Raw genomic sequence first — 21,299 nt, 5'->3', positions numbered from 1 at the left:
TGCCCAAAACTTATAAACTTTTTCACATCTCCACCACATATGAAAAAAAGAACCTACTTTATCATCACATTTCCAACATTTGTTGTTACAATTTTTGGCAATTTTAGCGATCACTTTTGGAGTTACATACCACCTATAAAACATTTTGTACCAATTTTCTTTAAGTATTTGACTGTTGGTATACTTTGGTATTCTAGACCATACTAACTCCCATTGTTCCCCCTACTATGATTCTTTATCTTCCTGTTTTGAGTCTTCTTCATTCTTCCTGACATGAATTTCACACCGGGTGACACTAAGAAAGTCCCGAGCTCTCAAGGGCTGCCCTCTGCCCTTTCCTCCACTTGCCACCCTTCTCATCTTGTCAATTTCTTTTCTTTTAAAGAAAAGAACAGTTCTACTGAGGTATTGTTGCCTCATGACAATCCGATATCTTACAAAAAGAAATTAAGGAAACCTATAAATAGCAGTGGTCTGCAACCTTTTTAAGGCTGCAGACTGGTGGGTGGGGGCGGGCAATCCAGCTGCCGTGCATGCGTGTTTGCACTGGTGGTCATGCTTCCCTCTCCCCCCCTCCCACAAGAAGAAGCTAGCCGGGCCGCAAGCTAATCAGCCGTTTTGGCGGCCAATTTGCTTGTGGCCTGGGAAGTTTCTCATTGCAGGGGGGGGGGGCGGGGAGAGGGAGCCGCAGCCCGGTGATTGGGGAACACTGATATAGAGTATCTGCCCTGCCTCTCAGAATAGGATATATCTCAGCTGGCTAAGGTCTGAAAATCAGGAGACTGATGGATCAAAACTTACCATGTGCACGAATTCCCCCCCCCCCACTGAATTGGTCGTGACAATTTAGTTCAGATTTTTAACTTTTAGAAAGCCCATGTTATAAAAATGACTGAAATTATTCATTTCTGTACCAGCAAAAAATGCAAACTGAATTGGCATGGCCAATTTGATGAGGGGGAAAATTTAGTGTAGACTATAGCAGTGGTCCCCAACCTTTCTGAGGCTGGGGACCGGCAGGGCATTGGGCCGCGCCTGCGCATCGGGCCGCGCCCGCGCATCGGGCCACGCATGCGCGATGCGCAGCCCGGCCCTGATTCCCTCTCCCCGCCCTCCCACAGTAAGAAGCTTCCCAGGTCGCAAGCTTGCAGCCTGGGAAGTTTTTTACTGCGGGGGGGGCGGGGAGAGGGAGCCGCGGCCCGGCGCCATGGCCTTTGCAGCCCGGCACCAGGCTGCGGCCCGCAGGTTGGGGACCACTGGACTATAGGATTCGAACCAAGAATTTCCTGATCTCCAGGGCAATGCCTTAGCCAGCTGAGATATAGCCTATTCTAAGAGATAAGACAGATTATAAATAATCAAGGAAACTCTGTTTAAGAGATTCAATTGTAGGAAAGCAACAATGCCTGGGTAGAATCATTCCCTTTCTTTTATAAAAAATGAAGTTGACAGCCCTTGGGAGCTTGGAGCTTTCTCAGCACTCCACTTCCATTAATGTTTACAATAATAATAAAAATTAAGCTGTGCAAGTGGAAAGGGCCTTTGCGATGTAAAAAAGAAATGAGAAACTGCTACATTTGGCTTTCTATAAATTTACTAAAACTCAGTTCTAATTAATGTGAATTGTGTTTCTTGACTGGGGTTTCTTGAACCCCTGGTGTTTCTTGATGGCCTGAAAGGGTTTCCTCAATTGTGTTAACTTTTAATATTTTTAATATTCTACAAAAATTATTGGGTGATATGGTCACATATGGTTATGTCAACCTGCTCCCCCTCCCAAAATGGCCAATGACAAGTCTGGAGAGGTGGAAAGGGAAGAGGCCCCAGCCGTGTTCCTGGCCCAGCAGAGTAAGCTGCTAGGCTGTTTCTGGCATTGGGGAGCAGGACTAATGGAGCATGAAATCACATCTGCTGGGAGTGTTTGACTTCCAAGGGTTTGGCAACAAAGTATGGTCTGCTGACATTACTTCTGGGTTTCTGGAAGCCTGAAGAATGTTTCAGGGGTTTCTCAAAGGTAAAAAGGTTGAGACAGGCTGTGTAAAACTATCATCAAAACAGCAGTCTCCACCTCCCCCCCTCACTGCCTTAACGAGGCTAGCACATGCTGCTGCTGCAGGAAGCTCTGAAGCCTTTGTCCCAGAGGGAGCAGAGAGCAGGAAACGTTCCTAGAGGAAGGAGTAGAAAGTGGAGAGAACAGAACACCCGGCTAAGAAGAAGGGAACTGTATGAGAACAGGGATTGGATATAAAAAGGCAAGAGGGGAAAGAGGGAGGAGGAGGGTGGGAAGAAAAGGGGGGGGGAAAGATCCTGCCGGGAAGGGAAGGGAAGGGAAGGGAAGGGAAGGGAAGGGAAGGGAAGGGAAGGGAAGGGAAGGGAAGGGAAGGGAAGTCACTATCCAAACACCAGCCTCGGCTTATATGCGAGTCAATAAGGTTTTCCAGCATTTTGTGGTGAAATTAGGTGCTCAGCTTATATGCGAGTATATACGGTATCTTTGTTTTCATATTGAACTTCATTTACATTTGTTTAAACTGTTCTGTATTTTGTAAGCCACTTTGGGTCCCCACAGGAGAAGAAATTAGGATAAAAACAGTAAAACATATAAGTAGTTAGGTCAACTCGCCTCATTCACATGACCATTTTACTTTTTACCAAACATGCAAACATGTGGTAACCTACCTTCCATCCTTCTCTTTGTTCACATAGGAAATCACTCTGATTTTAGTCTTTTAAATTAACAAAAAATTGCCTGGAAAGAACAACTAAAGCTTAGACCATGAAAAATGCACCATAGTTAAACAACTGACCTAATACAATTACCACTGAAAAATGAAACATTGCTAAAACCTACAAACAACAAATTCTGAATGAGAGGAAATGAGACCCAAAATGCTACTTGCAGCAAATCAGGAGGGGGCTAGCTAGGATTAATGACCACCAGACAATTATAAAGGCCACATACAATCTTGATAGCTATATATCAGAAACAAGTATTAATATAACTAAAAACACACAAAAGAATTGGCCAATTATATTCCTGAAAACAATGCAAGAAAGGTAGAAAAGATGCTGTAAATCAAGGCTGGATTTTCAGATAGTTAGGTGGATAGGGAATTGGTTAGAGAACCGCACTCAAAGAGTTGTTGTCAATGATGTTTCATCAGACTGGAGGGAGGTGAGTGGTGGGGTACCTCAGGGCTCGGTGCTTGGCCCGGTACTTTTTAACATATTTATTAATTATCTAGATGAGGGAGTGGAGGGACTACTCATCAAGTTTGCAGATGACACCAAATTGGGAGGACTGGCAAATACTCCAGAAGATAGAGACAGAGTTCAACGAGATCTGAACACAATGGAAAAATGGGCAAATGAGAACAAGATGCAATTTAATAAAGATAAGTGTAAAGTTCTGCATCTGGGTCAGAAAAATGAAAAGCATGCCTACTGGATGGGGGATACGCTTCTAGGTAGCACTGTGTGTGAACGAGACCTTGGGGTACTTGTGGACTGTAAACTAAACATGAGCAGGCAGTGTGATGCAGCAGTAAAAAAGGCAAATGCCATTTTGGGCTGTATCAACAGAGGCATCACATCAAAATCACAAGATGTCATAGTCCCATTGTATACGGCACTGGTCAGACCACACCTGGAGTACTGTGTGCAGTTCTGGAGGCCTCACTTCAAGAAGGACGTAGATAAAATTGAAAGGGTACAGAGGAGAGCGACGAAGATGATCTGGGGCCAAGGGACCAAGCCCTATGAAGATAGGTTGAGGGACTTGGGAATGTTCAGCCTGGAGAAAAGGAGGTTGAGAGGGGACATGATAGCCCTCTTTAAGTATTTGAAAGGTTGTCACTTGGAGGAGGGCAGGATGCTGTTTCTGCTGGCTGCAGAGGAGAGGACACGCAGTAATGGGTTTAAACTTCAAGTACAACGATATAGGCTAGATATCAGAAAAAGTTTTTCACAGTCAGAGTAGTTCAGCAGTGGAATAGGCTGCCTAAGGAGGTGGTGAGCTCCACCTCACTGGAAGTCTTCAAGCAAAGGTTGGATACACACTTTTCTTGGATGCTTTAGGATGCTTCGGGCTAATCCTGCGTTGAGCAGGGGGTTGGACTAGATGGCCTGTATGGCCCCTTCCAACTCTATGATTCTATGATTCTATGATTCTATGAAGGCAATAGGTGAATTCTTGTGATTGGTATTTTATCTATTTTAAGGCTCAACCCTTGAAAATTCAGTTAAAAGCTTATTTGCAATGGCTTTACAAGACAAACAGAATCAAGGTAAACAGATTCCTATTAATATGTACTGCCAATTATATACAGACACCTACAAACTTGTGAATAAATGCTCATCCGTCCAAGTGTTTCCCGGAAATATTTCCACATAATTTTTATTTTATGCATGTACGCACGCACACACATACATACAGGTTAAAATTAATACTAATAGATCTAACAATGCATAAGTAACAACGATATATAAATAAGTAGCATTTGTTTACAAAATAATTCAAATTAAAAAACACAAGGAATTAATGAAGTATTCTAAGAGTCAAAAGCATGATAGGGAAAACATTAAAATGTCTTATTCAAGATAAATTCTTGTCTTACTCAAGTATAGAGACTTTTATTATTGCAACATATTCATAGAAATTTTACCTCTTATAACTAAGAAACTAATCTTGGGTATATTTTTGTTAACTGTTTTGATATTCATGATATACAGTGAAATTAGTCTTATCTTATTATATAATAGAAGATGGATCAAGTTCAAAGCTGTGTCAAGTTGCTTAGGCAAGAAAACATGGTTTACATGGTGGAATGAGTCATATCAGTAAGTCACTTGTACATACAGATAGATGTGTTAAATTTTAACCATTACTTTTGTTATTTCTGAATGGATTTCACAATCAGCCACATCATAACATGCTCCTAAAAAGCTTCTGATTTAGAATACTAGCTATACAAAAACATACAATTATTCAATGAAAAGACATTTTTCCTGTTTTCCTGGTCAAAGTGACCAGACAGACCTTAAGGAACCTCCCAAATGTCTATACGAATAAGTTTTCTTAGCAACTTGTTTAGGTCATTCAAAGAAACTGGCAAAAGTACTAAAAAAACCCTCTGCCTATTACAAGATTATAAACCTACTAGGGACAAAGCCCGTTGCATTAAGGAATACAACGGGGGCTAGATTGGGGTGGGGTGGAAGAACTCTGCAAATGGCCTCTCCCTCCCCCCAGGACCTGGAAATGCTGCAGCCTGGAGGCCCCCAGGCAGGGAACTCACCAGCAGGGGCAACTCTCATGCAACAGGGATCTGCAGCCTCAGAGGGAAGTGGAAGGAGGAAGAGATGGTCAGGGGTGGGGGACGGAAGGCGACTGGCTGGCCGTTGGACAGACAGGCAAACCAGTTGGAGGAGGAGGCCCTCAGGGGCAGACAGCCGCCCTGAGTGGGTGTTAAGCATTGAGTGGCACTTAAACCATGAAACCAGCTCCTTCTCCTAGGCCTTATCAGAAATAGTAAGTGGAACAGGTTTCTAATGTATCTTATTTAAACTCTTGATATTTTGGCTTAAGTAGTCATGATCTATTGTTCTCTCTTCCACAAGAGTTTATTTTAGAGGGAGAAAGTGAAAGATATCAAGGCACATTATTGATCAGTAAATAGTAGATTAGATGCATTGCAATAAGAACAAGGCATCAACTATATCATAGTATGAGGGAAGTGGAGCAATTTTGAAAAAAAGAGTTCAGGATCTATTTCATGACATATTCAAAACTATTTTAGATATTTTTCTCTCTCCCTCAATGGTATTTTACCTTATCAACATGCTTGCCTCCTGTGCTCTTGGCAAAATATAACTGTGTAGCAGATGGGTCTTGCAATGTACACGAAATGATGCTAAACAGTTAAAGGAGATGGCAAGCTGCCTCTGAGCCATTGCCCCTATCACCAGGTGTGCTGCTATAATCAGCAGCAGGGAAGGGATAAAAATCCCTGCTGAGCCACGCAACTGCTGCTGCCTCTGGGACATGACCAGCTTAATCAGATGCATTTTGCAATGTTTGTGTCAGCTATTTCCTATTATTAAGGCAGAATCCCTGCCAGGTGTTTTAACATTTGTCAAATACTATGTGAGATACAAGGGAGTCCTCCACACAGGTTATCTGCTAAGTGATTTCAGAAAGAAAAATAAGAAATTTATTTCTGTTTCATATATGTTACATCTACTGGGAAATATTAACATTGTTCTTGATATTTAGACACAGATGTTCCTAACTAAGAAACAGCTTAAGATGGAAACAAACTTCTATGCAGATTAGATTTAAAATAGAAATTTAGATCCAGAGGTCTGCTGAGAATGTGAATTTATTGCTCCTGTGCATATACCATATACTAGATTATTAACACTGTGTAAGATGAATGCATGGTGGGAACAGGTCTACATGTTCCTGATACTGGATATAATAACAGAGTAGATATGTGTATGACCAAAGTGTTAAATATATTAAATCTTAATCCCAACACTCATTGTGCCCACTTTTTCCATGAAAAAGAGTTCAGGGACCTGCTGCCTCCATAAAAGCTGTTAACCCTACTACACTATAAAGTGTTACTGAATAAAGCCACATATAACATAAAATGCAGAGTAACTGATGCATGCAACTGTTTCCTTCATACTAGACTGCTGCATTTGATTCTACATATGACTACTCTTGAAAATCCTTTGGAAACTACAGGTGGTCTAGAATGTAGCTGCCAGGTTGCTGACTGAAACATCATGGTCTGCTCATATTACTCCAATTCTCCAGCAGTTGCACTGGCTACCTCTTAGCCTCTAGATTCAATTCAAGGTGTTGGTGTCAACCTTAAAACCCTTAATGATCAGATACCCTTATGCCTATGAGACTGCCTTTTCTGTTATAAGCCCTCTCAGACTCCCTTCAGTCATTGTCTTTGTGCTCCTTGTAGGTGCTTGGCTCCAGGATGGCTCAGTTAGTTGTCACCTGTTGTAGCCCCTACCCTGTAGAATGCAATCTGAGATGACACCCAGGTCCTGCCAAACTTTCTGCAGGAAAAGCAAGGCAGAATTATTTAAGTTGATATTCAGAGGATAACCACATGCTTTGGCTGTTTTTGTTAATGGTATGGCGATAGTCACATTTTTATAATTTAATATAAATATTTTATATTTATTATGTTTTACCTTATTGGTTTTAATAATGTAAATTGATGTGAGACCCTTTGGGTGAATGGTGGCTAAAGAAACCTAATAAATAAATAAAATAATACAGAGTTATCCACCTTTAAAATTAGAAAAAGACTTACCTAGAATATATTCCACTGATCATGTCTTTCTGGAGAGAGCTGTCCGCTGCACTGCTGGACCCAGCTGCCTTAGAAATAAGTAAAACTACCAGACCTCGCATCTGCAGGTTGTTTCTGCTATCATAAACAAAACCTCTGCCAAAACAAAAGCACAAAAGAACAATTGTGTTACTTACCTGGGAATTACTAGCATATTGTATTATACAACTGCCAATAAGGGAAGCAACTAGAGAATCCACAAAGTTTACGTGAATTCAGGTAGGTAGCTGTGTTGGTCTGAAGCAGATCAAAGTTGGAGTTCAGTGGCAACCTTAAGACCAACAAAGTTTTATTCAAAGTGCATGCACATATCTTCTGAAGAAGGTGCCACTGGACTCAAACTTTGTTCTATAGTTTAGGTGGAAAGCTGTATTTATCCACAGTAGCAACTTAAAGGCCAACAAGCTTCCCAGGACATAAGCTATCAAGTGTCAAAGCATGGAGTCAATGTATCTGATTGAAGGAGCTTTGAAGGAGCTTTGAAAGAGAGAATCTTATTGGTCTTTAAGATGCTAGTGGATTCAAATCTTGCTGTAAATACAGAACAGAGGATATTTTCACACTGTTTTCCCTCCTTAGTATAGACCACCCAACCTGCATGGCGTTTTTGTCCATGTGGGTCCCATGCCATCAAGAATCTGTTTTGGAAGTCAAAAAGGACTGCTGTAGGAACTTTTAAACATTCTAGTGTTCAAGAAAACCAATTAATTGCTGCCAAAAGAAATGGCTTTGAGGTATTAGAAAAGGGATACACGTGGACTCTTACAACCATGAAATAAATTTTTCACTAAAATCCTATTTTGGAGAAACAAAGACATTCTATGGGGTATCAAACAAATAGTGGGTGCCTACATAAAAGGAAACAAAGAACCTTTTGTCATGAAATATTAAGCAATTAAGCATGAATCTTTTACAAACTCTATAGCTAATTTCAAATAAAAGTCAATATCATAACAGGAGGCTCAACATTATAAAGTTAGAAGACAAGTTCAGTTTCCACAGCTATTCTTACTTTGGATGAATGGAAGGGTAAGTTACAATCATTACCATCTGATAGACAGTAGACAAGAATAAGAAGAGATGGTGAAGGAAAGTTAACTTATGAAGCATCCTAGTCAAATGGCAGCAGCTGCTAATTAGAAGGAATTCTAGATAAAAGACTGTCCCTGGACAGAGCGCAAGTATCAAGACACATAGAAATTGACAAATGCTATAATATCCACAAGTGACCCATATTGCTCACTCTTCCATACAATTTTTACAGCTTGGGTAAGTTATCAGCAAAGTAAGAGTTGAAGTTCCTTACTATTCAAAGTAGTAAACATACATTTTTGACATGTACTCCATCATTACTACAGTAAATTGCATGAGACTTGAAACAAATAAAGCCTACGGTGACCATCCTTTAGTAACTAGAAGCAACTGCAGTTGCTTGACATGGCTTCAGGGGTCACATTCACATTCTACCTGAATCCAGATCCCCAGAGATATTCAACCCCAAGTCTCAGGTACATAAAAGCCTTCCAGATGGTGCAATTAGTCTTGATGGGTATGTAGCATAAGACAGTTGCCTCTAGGGAGAAAAAGTTAACTGGAAGCAGCCCAAGTAAAATTGGGAACACGTACGCTCACTATTATCAGAGTCAAATAATTTTTTTTTTTAAGTCTGGGCAAAACACATCCACAAGTGTAAACATAAATATAAAACTACCAAGAGTATGGTATTTGCCTGTTATAGGATGGGGATATTGGTATTATTAAATACTATACCCTGAAGGAAAATGGAATTAGACCGGTACTGCAATCCATAGCAAATCCAACTTAACAGAATAATGAAAAAGACTCTGGGGGGAAATACAATTATTCTAGATGCTATTCATGTGACAAAGCCAAAATTTAAGAACCTGACATATTCATATATTTAAAGAGAGCTCTTCTTTTAAAAATTCATGTTGATCCATAGGGGGAAGGGTGTCTAGCTCTGAAACAAGTACATTGAGATGAGACTCACACCACCCACGTAAGCATAACACCGGCTAATAGTTTATATGCGGGGGGAAATTGCACCTCCTACTACAGTCCATCTGTTTTAAAGAATAAATCAAGCAAACATGAGCATTCTTATTAAAGCGTCACACACAATTTTTAATGCCAAGCCATTTCAATCCTTAATTTAAATACTTTGTCTGTACTATTCCGATATATTTCTTCTAGAATAGAAAAACTAAGTGGAAGCAATGTATGTTTAGAGCTTGATGAAAATAGCCCTGTTTACTAAATAGTTTAATTAGGCTGTTTATCAAGACAATACAGAAAATATGACAACTAGATTATATTTTATAGGAGGCAGCAAAATAGAGAATAACTAGAAATAGTCAAGTAAAAACTTTACATTTGATAAGCAAATCAAGCCTGAAACTATATAAGCGGAAGGTAGCATTAATGTTTAAAGTTAAATGGAACTGTTTACAAAGCAGTTACCCACCAGGAACCACTGTGTGGGAGTGGTGGGCTATAAATAGAATGATAAACACATAACATATAGTTTAACATGACTTATGTGTAATAGCCAAAACACCCAAAGGCAGTAAAATTCATGCTGAAGTCCTCCATAGCAAGCAATATCCATTCTCTTTCACTAAATCAGAGTTCCACTTGAGTCTGTGGAACAGAGGTCAATCCAGGATATAGGATTTTTGTTTATTTCCAAGATGAAAATGCATGCAATCAGCCTGCAAGGCGCATAGATTAAAAAGCAAACAGTATACACTGAGAACCATATTATAATGGTTCGAGTGTTAAGCTACAATTCGGGAAACCCAGGCTCAATTTGCCATGGAAGCTTGCTAGGTGGCCTTGAGCCAGTCATGCATCCTCATAGGGGTGTTCTTAGGATGAGATGGAAGAGAGAAGAACAATGAAGTTTCTTTGGGTCCACACTGGGGAAAAGGCAAGGTACAAATTAAATAACAAATATAATATTAAGAAGTGCTATTATAAAGGAAACTATTCTATGATTTGCATTCGCCACTCCAAAATTTCTGGCATAGGGAACACGTGCCTGGGAAAAAAATCCTGATTTCCTGTTAGTCTCTGGGTATAGCCCATCTGCTACTAGGGATTGTTTTAAGTCTAGAGCAGCCAGTGACTTAGCTAGCAAGTACTGATTGTCCTGTGTTTTTAGAAAATGCAAAGATTCTTCAGGCACCTGAATTTCCTTCTCACTGGATAGGAACTCTCCCTCATCCCTATTACTGGAATCACTATCTAAAGCAGGGGTAGTCAAACTGTGGCCCTCCAGATGTTCATGGACTACAATTCCCATGAGCCCCTGCCAGCATTTGCATTTGCTGGCAGGGGCTCATGGGAATTGTAGTCCATGGACATCTGGAGGGCCACAGTTTGACTACCCCTGATCTAAAGAGTCCACCTGGAGAGTGCTGGCCCTCCCCCTTTTTTGAGCTGCCTTGGTAGGCCAGTCAATGCTTATAACACTTGGGTAATTAGACCTTGGGCCCTCATAGCTGGAGGATAGGGGGGAAAGGGCAACTTGACAGTGATCTGTCAGAGAAACGGCCACCTCTTTTGCAAAAGTTCAAAATTTCCCCTCTCACTGCTTGTCTAAGGAAGGAGGGGGGCATATTAAAGGACCCAGTGCCACTTTCATTACTAGTGATTCTTTGGAACAGTGAGAGTCCATCTGGGTTTAAGGAAGCCTTGGACTGATTTGGGAGAAGATAAAATGACTACTGCACGGACTTGGACTCAGTGATTTGGGAGCAGATAAAATGACCACTGCACGGACTTGGACTTTAAGCTTGAACCTGAACCTCTAAGATGTCTTTCCCTCCATGCCTCTTTTTGACACGCTTAATTGGCTCACTTCAGTGCTCCATGGCACTTGTGGCCTGTGCAGCCTGATCTGGGACACTGCCTGTTAGATTTGTGAATTCACGGTGCTCTGCATGATTTTGTATGGTGATGCGGTCTTCTAGATTATTGTGGAACAAAAAGCCATCTGCCACAATTCAGCCATAATGAATGCACCTGTGTTAGAGCACTGCTGGATAGGCTTTGAAATGGCCACCGTGATCTTCAGCTTCTTAAAGAGCTCTATCTCTGTGCCCTCTGAGACAGTTAGCAGCAAGCAAGTCAGAGGGAAGAAGGTAGAGAAATAGTAATGAGAGGGAATTGGAAAGAATTAAAAGGCAGAGAGTGTAAAATATATAGTAAGCATTGAAGAAAACTAGAGGTAGATCTGAATTCAGCGGGATCGAAAACGGAAAAAAACAAAGTGCAGAACCAGCTTGGGGGTTAAAAGATGAGTCCTCAATCTGGAAAGGTTGAAGACCACTAGAACTTGCTATGAATGTTTCTCAAAAACTTTATTGTTCTTACTTTTATCCAAAGAATTCAGACTAAACATGCCACAGAAAGGAACATGCAAAAAGGGTTTCAAGTAAAGATGCCTACAAGAAAGTAATGAAGGACACCATTCCAAAATAAACTTATTAAAAAGTTTCAATTTCCAAACCTACATGATGGTATTTTGTGCTGCACTGTGGAACCCTTAAGCCCAACTAGCACTGTTAATATCTGATAAATAATATCAAGATGCAAATTTTGCATAATGAAATTTAAGTACTGCACACAATTTACAGTGAGCAATCAATATAAAATACCTTCTCATATATTTTGTATTTTTTACTCACTTCTGACAGAAGAACTCAAGATTTTAATTGAAGAATTTCAGTTAACTTGCCATTTTGGAAATGTTAGTTTCCACAGCAACCAGCATGCTGTTCTATATATAGCACTATAAACAGATGGTTAAAAGAGTGGTCATAATTGTTTCTTTGTCATTATATCAATAGAAACTTCTGTACTATAGTACTGAATATCTGAATCATTCAATAATTCAAGTATACCAGCAACAGAATCTACTATTATCAGATCATATATGATTAAATAAGTATTTTTCATTAACACTTCTGAAATAGTAGAGCTTCTGTATTTATGCTCTTTGGCAAAGCTTTCTACAACTGTTTCTTTACCGCATGACATGTGGGATAAATTAATTCAAAATCTTAAAATGTAAAATAAATAATTTACCTCAAAAACAAAAGAGTATATTTGTATCTTTAGATGTGCCACTCTATGTTAACTTCTAAAATCCAAAGAAGCACAAAAGTATTCAAATTCTTTCACTGTGACATGGAAAAACAATAAGATTTGTGAATTGTAGACTTTGTTCAGAAATAAGCAAGGATATACACACAGTATTTTTAAAGGTGTGACATCAATAGTCAGCCTTCAATCTCATTCTCTCTCTCTTTTATCATCCCAAAAACTAAGCCCTTTTAGAGTGCTCAGTTTCCATACACATTTCTTCTTGTCCAGGGCAAGCTTCAAAAATGCATTATCCTAAACCACAGCCCTGGCCCATGCGTATACATTGTCTACTATATGGTTGCACAACTGTCATGTTCAGATTAACAGATATTTCACGTATATGGTTTCACACATGAGTTAAGCTTGTTAGCCTTTCCTTTATGTAGCATTAATATAATAAATGCTGTTGTGATAACTTGGGAGCCACTACATTTGAAATGGCTTTCAAAGTCTCAAATTGTGGAAAAAGAAAAGACTTCATAAGGTGCATAGATACTACTATAGATTTAGAAAGTATATTTGATTAAGATTAAGATATTTGACCCTCTTTACACTTCCTTTCAATCCTCTTTATTCTTCCTTTCAACTAATCTTCATTAACAGGCCCCAAAATGTTGAATCTTAGGTAAATGTTGCCACCCGGCTAGTATAAGGTGACCAGATTGTCCCACTTTTGGAAGGACATCTAGGGGTACCTGGCAAATTGCACTTATGTTGAAATTTAAAAATATATATTACAATACTATTCTTGTGTTCTATGCATTCTATGAAACTTTTTGTTGATCCATATAGACCAGTGGTCCCCAACCTGCGGGCCGCGGCCCGGCGCCGGGCCGCAAAGGCCATGGCGCCGGGCCGCGACTCCCTCTCCCCGCCCCCCCCCCGCAGTAAAAAACTTCCCAGGCCGCAAGCTTGCGGACCGGGAAGTTACTTACTGCGGGAGGGCGGGGAGAGGGAATCAGGGCCGGGCCGCGCCCGTGCAGGCCGTGCCCGCGCGGCCTGATCCGCGGGCGTGGCTCGCGGGCGCGGCCCGAAACGTAGGCGCGGTCCCCGCGGGCGCGGCCCGATGCCCTGCCGGTCCCCAGCCTAATAAAGGTTGGGGACCACTGATATAGACCAAATTTTTAATCAAGAACCCCCCCCCCGTCAATGGTGTCCTGCTTTACCAATGTTAAAATCTGGTCACCTTAGGCTAGTACAATACAAGCATATTTGATCTCTAAACAAGACATTTCTCAAAAATGAGAAATTAATCAAGTGGAAACCAAAAGAGAAAGTAAATCTCTTCAGGATGCTCCATAAGTTACACTTCAATGTACTGTACATCAGAAATAGGTAAAGATAAAGGTATCCCCTGTGCAAGCACCAGGTCATGTCTGACCCTTGGGGTGATACCTCTAGCGTTTTCATGGCAGACTCAATACGGGGTGGTTTGCCATTCCCTTCCCCAGTCATCACAAATAAAGAACTATAAAAACTAAAAGGACCCCAATGTGGTTTCTCTTACTGACTGCTGAAGTTCATCCATTTGTACATGAATAATAGTTTCTTGTATTAATGTTTATGCTTTCATAAGTTATTTCCGATTTTTATTTATCACGTAAGCAGGCATCAGATCCACTCTGTCATGTCTGGAAAACCTACTGTAATTATTCACAGGGCAGAACAAAGCTCCAGCATTCTCTACCTCAACCAAATAAAAAGGTACTATTGTAGTTTTCAGGCTTATATTGCTTATCAAAACACAAACCAAAGCATGGACATTACAATGGCTACCTCAATGGAAACTAAAAGTAAAGCAGTTTTCCGGTGGTCTCTATACACTCCCTTGTTCATTTACGATATACTGCAATCAGTTGCTTTCTTTCTCTACCTGAGTTGTTGGAACTCAGACTCTCTCCATCTGTTACCAGGACAACAAGCTTTGACACTTTGGTTCTGATACGTGTAACCACAGTATCTCTTTCCCAAGCGACATTTACATTTCTTCATGTTTCCTTCCCCCTATCCATTCCTTTCAATAAAAAGGGAAACCAGTCACAGGGCTTCTGGGGAGGGACAGAATGTGTTAAGGAAAACAAAGGGAATATTTCAATTTAGGATATTTGATAAATGTTAATGGAATGTAAACATCCACTGGGAGCTAGTGATCCTACTGATCCAGACTCTATGCCGACAAAGAGTCACAGTAGCATTATGAAGCTCTCTAAGAAAAAATAATTTACATTTGTTATTGATAATTAATTTTAACAAGTATTTACTGGGAAATTCAAAAACTAAAATATATTTTAAAAATTTAAACATACATTTAACATTTTAGAAGCTTCTTGAAAAAACAAAAAACATAGACGTATACACAGTTTATATTTTTAGTGACGTGTCATTTGTCCGCCATCTTGTTATTGTTTTGGGTTGACTGTTTTATATTTTAATTGGGGGAGAGTATTGATTTTATTGTTTTATTGCATTGACTACTGTAAAAGCTACTTTGCCTTTTTATTTGTAAGCCTCCCCAAACTGACTTTTTGGGAGAGGTGGAGTATAAACCTAATAAATAAATACATTTTATTTCTATTCCCAGTTTCTTGTTTAAAATTATGCGTAATTTTGTAGAATTATACATAATCTCTCAGGCTGTTAGTATGTTCTCAAAGGGGCAGCTCTAAACATTTCTTAGAAGCTCCACTAATCACCGTCATCAACATAAATTTATTTCTATCCTGTAGGTAATAACGGAATTTAAAAACATACAGATCAATAATAACATTACAAATTAATCACCTCCTCCTAATAATTTGAGCCTTTCTAAGGTTGTTCAAGAGCCTCTTGTGGCGCAGAGTGGGGCCTGGATTTCCTCCTCACCAGATTCCACTAGGCATGAGGGACACAGGTCCAGGGGGCATGTGGTAGGTTGGACAGTTGCCAGAGTCCGGTCCACATCAGCCAAGGACAGTGTACTGAATTGGCCCAGAATGGAATCTTGGGATGATCAAGGGCTCTCCAGTTCCGTATCTGTACCAAAATTGGCTCACAGGTTCTGCAGAACAGTAAGATTTTCTCCACAGCTAATGTTCATTTTTGCAGTTTTGAGCAATCCTTTAGTCAAGGGCATCAATAATCAAGTTGTTTCAAATAACTGAGCTGGGGGAGCGCTAGCAGAGTCCATGGAAGTCACAAAATATTCCTTTTCATGAGTTTTCCCTCAAACTCACTCTTACCACATCAAATTGTTTCTGCTTGCGCACTTCCATGCATACCATGTGTCTGGCTTCAGTCAGGAGTGGAGAGGATGTCAGAGAGCAATCTTGTTGAGGGCCTCTGAAAGATAGCTGTGCCAGTCTTCCACTAGCATACCGACACAGTCCCAAGTCACAGCTATATCACGAAGCAATAACTAACTTCTTACACATATCTCACATCATCTGCATTTCATATGATTGTAATGTTATTTCACAAGTTGTTAAACCAGTCTTTTTAAACATTTTGACTGTGAAGGTAACCTTGAAATATTTTTTCAGGATTTGGGGTACCCCAGACGTTATGACATCTGGCCACAGCTCCCTGCCACACAGTCCTTGGAAGTGTTATGTCACCAGAAGTGATGTCATGCACATACTGGATACTGGCCAGTCCCACATCACAGGAAGTGATGATTAAGAAGAATTAGAATTGGATCTTAGATGCCACCAGGCCTCCCCTTCTTCTTCAACTCCAATGCATACCACCCTACATTTGACTTGTGTATTTATGTAAAAACTGCTTTACTAAAGTTGCTAATCTCCAGGTGTGGTCTGCAGATGCCCAAGTATGAAACTCATCTTCACTGAATTTCCAGGTAGGGTCTGGAGATCATAAAGAACTACACCTGATCAGCTTTGCTTCATGAACACAACAATACCTGCATTCTGGGCTGGCTATCAATTTGTACTTTACTGACAGAAGCTTGCAGTGGCAAAAGTAGTCATCAGTGGCAAATGTCACTGCCTTGTTCTAACTTCAGCCTGCTGAAGTTCTGCTGGTGAAAGAACCTAGTCCATCCCACTAATGAAGGGGGGAGGGTGTATATTTGCATAATCATCAATCCAATCTGGTACCCAGTTACTCAGAAAAGACTGGCCTGTATAGACCTGTTCCACTGCATCCTTCTTCAACATTTACTTCCTACTTTAAAGACATCTATTCTCAATGGAAATGCTACACTCACATGCTGAGCCTTATTTACATTCACCTCCTTATTTACACTCACGCTAGCAACCTACCCATGTAAGTACTTCAATCAGGGTTTCAACCTTATCTAAATCTGTATTGGACTGTAGTTCTTGGCTTTTCTAGTGATGCGGTACTTGATATTCTGATCCTACATATGGTTAGTACACCGGTCAACTGACTCATCAACAGTTATTAACAATTTTCTCAAGTAATTGACAAATATTCCCTAAAATCACACCTGTGTCCATTATTTCAGTGCAATGAAAACTGATAGCAGTACCAAAAGAGCACAATATTAATTGACAATATTAATTGCGTATGCATCAGCAACAAACTAGTTTGCATGAACACGCTTCTTCCAAGGATCTTGGACTCGAAGGATCCTTTAAACCAGGGGTAGTCAAACTGCGGCCCTCCAGATGTCCATGGACTACAATTCCCAGGAGCCCCTGCCAGCGAATGCAAATGCTGGCAGGGGCTCATGGGAATTGTAGTCCATGGACATCTGGAGGGCCGCAGTTTGACGACCCCTGCTTTAAACCCATAAATGAAGTAAGTTACCAAAATGGATTTGTCTCCATTCTCTTAAATAACACATACAAAATGAAGACAAAACCCCATGTTATTAGCCTACTACATGAAGTTTCTGTTTGGATATAATGGAGGGAATAACATGAATACCAACTTAAGAATTAGGAGGAACCTGAAATATCTGCAGCACTTGTTTTCTTATCATACCTAATTTTTTACAGCCATAACAGCATGTCAGGTATCATTAAATTGTACTACCTTTCAATATTTGTAAAAAATTTAGAGGTATACAGTTTATTCATCCAAAACTGTAGACATCCAGTACTGGAGAAGGAGAGCTGCAACCTGCTAACTAAGCATGACCTTCTTTCCAACACTGCAACTTATCTAGCGATTAGCAAGGAATATACAATGAGCTTCATGGCAGAGTGATATTTACACTTGGATCTCACCAGACCTGATCTGACTCTATCACACTGATTCTCTAACAGTCCAATCTTGTGCAGAGTTACACCCTTCAAAGCTTACTGACATCGACTGATTTAAAAGGGTGCAATTCTGATTAGGATTATACTGTTAAATGTAATTTTCAATTCCAAAATCAATGTCGAAGTACTATATTATTTATTTTTTATGTGCTATAAGCATTTCCTAGACCAGAAATATCGTTTTGGCAAAACTGTGTAATAATCCTTCTCAAGTAGTACTGCACAGGATGTCACTTCAATGCCTTGAGCTTCCCTTTTGTTTATTCATGTGGTCACCATGATTTATCTGTAAGTATAAGGCAACTAGTGACCTGCCAGGAATTCACTGGAAGAGGAATAATTTAAAAATCCTTAACCCCCCCCCGCCCCCCGTTTCCATGAGCTCTCAAAAATGTGAACCCACAGATTTTTCATTTAACTGATTCTCAATTGCTCTCATTACACCATGTCCATGAAGCAGCTTTAGTACTCAGTAGACCATTTGTGTTGTTTCTCTTTGGTTAACGTATGAAATCATACATCTTTACACATAATGGAGAATCTATTAATCCCACTCCACCCCTCAGATGCCATTTATAGACATTTATAGACAGCCCCCAGTATCCTAGCATAGTAGAATCCATGTACTTTTTAGAATCAGTTCAAGCAATGCTAGATTTTGATCAGGGTATATAAATTATTTCATTCAAAATTCACTATCTGAAAGATTTTGATCAGTATTTTTTTGCAGAGCAACTTCCTCATTCTCTTTCCCTCTATTTTATCCTGTGAGGTTGCTGGGACTGGCCCAAGATCATCTAACAAATTATCATGGTAGAGTGGGGAATCAAACCTAGGTATCCCAGATCCTAGTCAGATTTTGTTTTGCTGTTATGTTTTTCTGATGTTGTGATCGTCCATTTTAATGTGGTTTTAGTTGGACTTTTGTAAACCACCACAAGCCTCTCGGGAGTGGTGGTTAATAACACATACCACATGGTCCTTTAGCATACCCAAGTCCTTGGGACTGGCTTTGGATGGCATGCCCACCTGGCCTCGAGCAGGGCCACAACATTCTCTGTCCTGGACCCCACCTGGTGGAATGAGCTCACGGAGGAGATCAGGGCCCTGACGGAGCTAAAACAGTTCCACAGGGCCTGCAAGGAGGAGCTCTTCCGCCAGGCATTTGGCTGAAACTAGGCATAACCAACAGAGTCGGAAAGGCTCCTGCTCCCTGCCTCCCAGAACTCTATCACTGCGCTCTGGACCTGTTTGCACAGTTGCACTGTTTGCATTGTTTACACTGTTACAACTATCAGTTATTCGTATTATTGTTACAGTTATTTATATGTTATGGATTGTTTCATGTATTGTTTATACGTTTTATGCAAACCGCCCTGAGTCTCCGGGGAGGGCAGTATATAAATACATAATAAATACACAATAGTAAATGAAAAAAGATTACATTCCATGAAATTACTGTTAACAAAAGCACTATAACCAGCATGTATGTCTGCTGAACAGCAGACTGCAAATTTCCCAATAAGTCATACTTTTTTCTAACCTTTAAAGTTAAACAAACTAATAATACTATCCCTATAAATGTGATTAATTTGCTTGTTTCAGCTAAAACAATTCTTATTTTCCCAAATTAGTCTAACAAGGAAAGCATTCATTATGTCAAAAAGTCATTAAAGACATAACATTAAATGTAAGAAAGCCTCTGCAGAACTGAGGGTGACTCACAGCATACAAGTATATATGTCAGCTTGGTGTAGTGGTTAAGAGTGGTGGCTTCTAATTTAGTGAGCCAGATTTGTTTCTCCACATGCAGCCAGCTGGGTGACCTCGGGCTCATCAAAGTCCTGATAATGCTGTTATGTGAGAGCAGCACTATCAAGACTCTCTCAGTCTCACCTACTTTACAGGGTGTCTATTGTGGAAGAGGAAGGGAAGGATATTGTAAGCCGCATTGAGACTCATTCTGGTAGAGAAAAGCAGAGTATAAAAACTAAGGGGAGTTCTGCATATTGAAAAAAACAGTGTTATGCCAGAGAAATGGTGTAGAACTAAAAAATTATCAAGCTTCTGGCCATTCCTCACCTTCTGGCTCTCTCGCGTTCGTCTGCCACCTTCTCACGCTTCTTACACTCTGCAAGCGCCGCTTGAAATGGCAGAAGAAAGCAACACACACACATGACTCTCTTCCCCCTGTCAATCAAGCCAAGCAGCCAATCCCCTTTCGCAATGTTTTAAAGGGCCAGTGATGCCCAGTATTTTTTTAAAGTAAAACTTCTTCATCGAAACTTCTATGCATCTAATCACAGATGCATAGTGCTTTTTACTATAATGCCATCCCTAATGGAATCATGAGTCTGGAATCTTTAAAAAAATTAATCTCATTCTTGATTGGGAGGTTGACTAGGCATGCTTGCGTGACAACTTTAGGGGGAAATTATTTTGGGTTTTGCCTGCCTGATTGAATGCTTATGTGTTGCTCCGCGCAGTTCGCTCTAACAAAAAAAAACAGGAAAAGGGAGGCGGGTGCAAGGGCGGGACATTGGAGGCAGAGATAGCACTTCTTCACCTATATACATTTCCTTAGAGTGCGGCTTGCTGGTTGCTCTCCTGTAGCTCACACTACATAAATTGGGGAATTCACTTTATGCGATTCCCTAACTACCACTTTAAAATGGCGGCTTGCAGTTTGCTAGATGGACATGGGAGGTTGGTGACGTCATGCAAAACGCCAAAATTATGGCATCTTCATAAGGTAAGCATTTCAGTATATTTATCAGGTAGAGAATGGCCCTAACTCTTCTTAAATTTCAAGCATGTTACCATGGAAAATATTTGCATAACTACATTTATAAAGAAGAGCTATGTCGTATATTTCACAGAAAAAGAACAGAAACACTACACAATGTTAATAAATCAAGCCACTTGCCTCTGAGCAGTGCAGTGTATCATACAGTATAACTGTAAGTATAACTGTTAGATAGCCTTACGTGATTTGCCCAAATCTATAGCATTAATTACAGAACCTCTTGTGGTGCAGAGTGGTAAGTGGCAGAAATGCTGTCTGTCCATGAGGCTGGGAGTTCGATCCCAGCAGCCGGCTCAAGGTTGACTCAGCCTTCCATCCTTCAGAGGTCGATAAAATGAGTGCCCAGCTTGCTGGGGGGAGGGGGTAATGACTGGGGAAGGCATTGGCAAACCACTTCGTTTTGAGTCTGCCAAGAAAACGCTAGAGGCCATCACCCCAAGGGTTAGATATGACTCTGTGCTTGCACAGGGGATAACTTTATCTTTTTACAGCATTAATTGTGGAGTAATTAACATAAAGCCCAATCAGAATGGTCAACAGGATTGTTCCACATGCAAAGTATTAGCAACAATACACCTGGGGGGGGGGCAGAACACTTTAAAGAACAGAAAGTCTATCAAACTATAATACAATTTTAGTTGTCTCATTACGTTAATTATTATTAGAGACTAGGGACCAAGCCCATTGTACTTGTAAATATAACGGGCGCTAGGT

General features: G+C 40.3%; 1 protein-coding gene across 2 annotated transcripts in view; it reads right to left on the bottom strand.

The window, feature by feature from the left end:
- The window catches only part of PDSS2 (decaprenyl diphosphate synthase subunit 2), a 107,211-nt gene that overhangs the window by 65,925 nt on the left and 19,987 nt on the right, over positions 1 to 21,299 (bottom strand). For both annotated transcript variants that reach the window (XR_013225277.1, XM_077302800.1), the window contains exon 3: positions 7,341 to 7,475. Coding sequence is in view for 1 of the 2 variants with exons in the window: in XM_077302800.1 (XP_077158915.1) it covers positions 7,341 to 7,475 (135 nt within the window). In the remaining variant the exon portion in view is untranslated. The remainder of the gene's footprint in view (positions 1 to 7,340; positions 7,476 to 21,299) is intronic.

Source organism: Paroedura picta, chromosome 1 (genome assembly GCF_049243985.1).
Source record: "Paroedura picta isolate Pp20150507F chromosome 1, Ppicta_v3.0, whole genome shotgun sequence".
NCBI lineage: Eukaryota > Metazoa > Chordata > Lepidosauria > Squamata > Gekkonidae > Paroedura > Paroedura picta.
This window is presented reverse-complemented; position numbering and strand designations above follow the sequence as displayed.